Raw genomic sequence first — 2,762 nt, 5'->3', positions numbered from 1 at the left:
CATGGCACCTCCCAAAATGGGCTCAGCATTTCCCATCTGCTCCCCTATCCCTGGGGACAAGGTGCTGGGACGGGGTGCCTCGGCAAGGGGGTGCACTCCCCCTCCCTCAGACCCCATGTTGCAGGTGGCCAAGGTGGGAGAGATGGCAGAGGGCATCAGGGATGGTGGTGGCCCCTTCTTGGGTGGTGGAGCTGGCCTGAGCCTTCTCCCCAAAGCCAACCACCATGGGGGCAGCTTGCTGCCGGCTCTCCCCTGCCAGGCTGCGGACAGGGAGATCACTCACCTTGTGCATGCCCCGGTCGTACCCGTCCTCCTCGCCTCCTGACGAGAACCTCCGGGCTCGGGGGGCTGCAAGGAGACACATGGGGGGGTCAGATGGGGATGAAGGTCGAGGCAGGTAGGGAGGAGACAGTCCCCAGCTGCATGGGGACAACTGAGTCCCAAGGGCTGCTAGGATTTTGGGGTCACTTTGGCAGGTATCTCAGTTCAACCCCTCCTTCGGGTCCAGACCCAACTCAGAGGGGGCATCCCTCTCCGGGCTCGGGGGGCTGCAAGGAGACACATGGGGGGGTCAGATGGGGATGAAGGTCGAGGCAGGTAGGGAGGAGACAGTCCCCAGCTGCATGGGGACAACTGAGTCCCAAGGGCTGCTAGGATTTTGGGGTCACTTTGGCAGGTATCTCAGTTCAACCCCTCCTTCGGGTCCAGACCCAACTCAGAGGGGGCATCCCTCCCAGGGAATGGCTGGGTCTGGGGGCAGGAATGGGTTTCCCTTTTCCCCAGCCCAATGCAGGGCCGTTACCTTTGGGGGAGCCTTGGAAGGACCAGTACTCTGACTCAGAGTGGTAGTATGGGTCCGGGGAGTAGGCAGGGCTATACTTGGATGACTGTGCAATGTCTTCGCTGGTTTTGCTTTTCGTGGCTGCAGGGAGGTTATCTGCAAAAGGAGCAGGCAGAGCTGTAAGGAGGACTCCGAGTCCCGCTGGCAGGATGTGCAAACATCCACCCCGGGATGAAGGCAAATCATCTTCCCTCCCCTCTCCCCAGTGGCCACCAGCAATTTATGTCTGGGACAGCATGGAGCAGAGCTGGGAATGATCTATTTTCAAACTGCTGACACCTCCTGAAGACAAGGGTGCAGAGGCAGACGGTGGGGATGGTGACAAGCATCACTGTCACCGATGTGGTTGGGAAGGGACCCAAATACCTTGTAGCCCACAGCACCATGAAAAGCTCTGGCTCCTGCATAGTGCTCACCCCAGCCCCAGTACCACCAGTGCCACCAACCTCCCCATGCCCCAGTGTCCCAGGCTGTCCCGTCACCCGGAGGGCTATAACCGCCCAGGCGGGAGGGGATGGAGGAAGGCTCAGTCCCAGAGGGGAAAGGGCGCTTGGTGGGTTACTGCCAGGGGAAGGCGGCAGTAGGCTGTGCAGCAGGGGGGGAGCAGACAGGTGGCCCCAGCAGCTCTGGCTCTGGCAGGGGCTTGGTCCCCCATGGCAGGGCCACACACAGAGCTCTGCTCAGGCTGGGGACCAAGCCTCGGTAGCACACAGGAGAAACCCAAGGGTGAGCCATGCTCCTTTTCCCCAGAGGCTGGGAGACTGGCAGGGGAAGGAGCACCAAGGACAGGCTGGGTGGCAGAGCCATCCCACCATCTCAAGCAGGCGCAGGGGACCCTGCCAAGGGCAGCTACTTACAGCAGTGGGTGGAGGCAGCAGCAGGGTGGTAGGAGTTGGGCAGGTGGGAAGGGAGAGCCCAAGGAGAGAGAGGAGACACAGTTACTGCTCGGGATGGGGGGGAGCTGCTGTCCCTCTACATGCAGAAGCAAGCAGGGACAGTGCAAGCCAGCCCCACTGAGAGACACCAAACACCCCTGTCCCTCCTCCCCAGCCCTCAACACCCCCCAGGCCTGTTTCACCCTGGAGCATCCATCCAGGATGGGCTGTGATTTTTCTCCAGGGCTCCATGTGAAACTGCAAATTACCTTCTTCATCCCTTTCCCTAGGCTGCTCTGGCTCCTGGCATCAGCAAACAACAGCCACCTTTGTCCCCTCTGCCACCCCTCCATGGCCTCACTCCCCCTCCCACAGCTATCCCTGGCCCCTGCACCACTGACAGCCTTCGCCTCCATCCCTCACAACAAGGATGCGGCCCAAAGCCGCCTTTTTCTCACACTGAACCCTGCATTCTGCTGCCCAGAGGGGAAGCAGGAGCATCAGCCCACCAAAGCCCAGCACCCCAACACCTCACCTTGACGCCTGTTCCCGTCTCCCACCCTGCCTCTAAACACGACTCAGGCAGACCAAGCCCCACGCTGGTACCCTGCCCCGCTTCCCCCACGGAGCAGAGCCCGGTGCACAGCAGGCAGACCCTACCGTGTCGCTTATAGATGGGAGGTTTCCGGTAGATGTTACTCTCGCCGGCAGCTGGTGGAAGAAGAAAGAAAGAAAAGGAAGAAAGAAGGGAGGAAGGGGAGGTCAACATGAGCCTGCTGAGAGCAGACAGGACAGAGGTCCTGCAGAAACTACCCCACGCCACGTTTCCACCACACAACCATCTCCGGGTCCACGCATCCCATGGGAGCGCAGCACCGGGCAAGGGCCAGGCAGGCTCCGGGACGGGCAGCAGGAGCACGGTCCCGAGGCTGCCCTCGGGCAGCGGTGCACACAGAGGACATGCAGTGAGCACCCCAGCATCAGCATGCACCGCGGGGCGGCGGGCACTGCCAGCCCCGGGAGGGAGCGGCAAAGCCAGGGACAAC

At 61.7% G+C, this 2,762-nt stretch overlaps 1 protein-coding gene across 1 annotated transcript in view; it reads right to left on the bottom strand.

Annotated features, from left to right (window-relative positions):
• ABLIM3 (actin binding LIM protein family, member 3) overlaps window positions 1–2,762 on the bottom strand; it is a gene marked incomplete at its 5' end in the record, with an annotated part of 13,234 nt that overhangs the window by 3,733 nt on the left and 6,739 nt on the right. The window contains 3 exons of the mRNA XM_009703700.1: window positions 275–348; window positions 803–937; window positions 2,377–2,427. Of these exons, the coding sequence (XP_009702002.1) occupies window positions 275–348; window positions 803–937; window positions 2,377–2,427 (260 nt within the window). The remainder of the gene's footprint in view (window positions 1–274; window positions 349–802; window positions 938–2,376; window positions 2,428–2,762) is intronic.

The sequence above is a fragment of the Cariama cristata genome, unplaced genomic scaffold, assembly GCF_000690535.1.
Source record: "Cariama cristata isolate BGI_N322 unplaced genomic scaffold, ASM69053v1 scaffold10590, whole genome shotgun sequence".
Lineage (NCBI taxonomy): Eukaryota > Metazoa > Chordata > Aves > Cariamiformes > Cariamidae > Cariama > Cariama cristata.
This window is presented reverse-complemented; position numbering and strand designations above follow the sequence as displayed.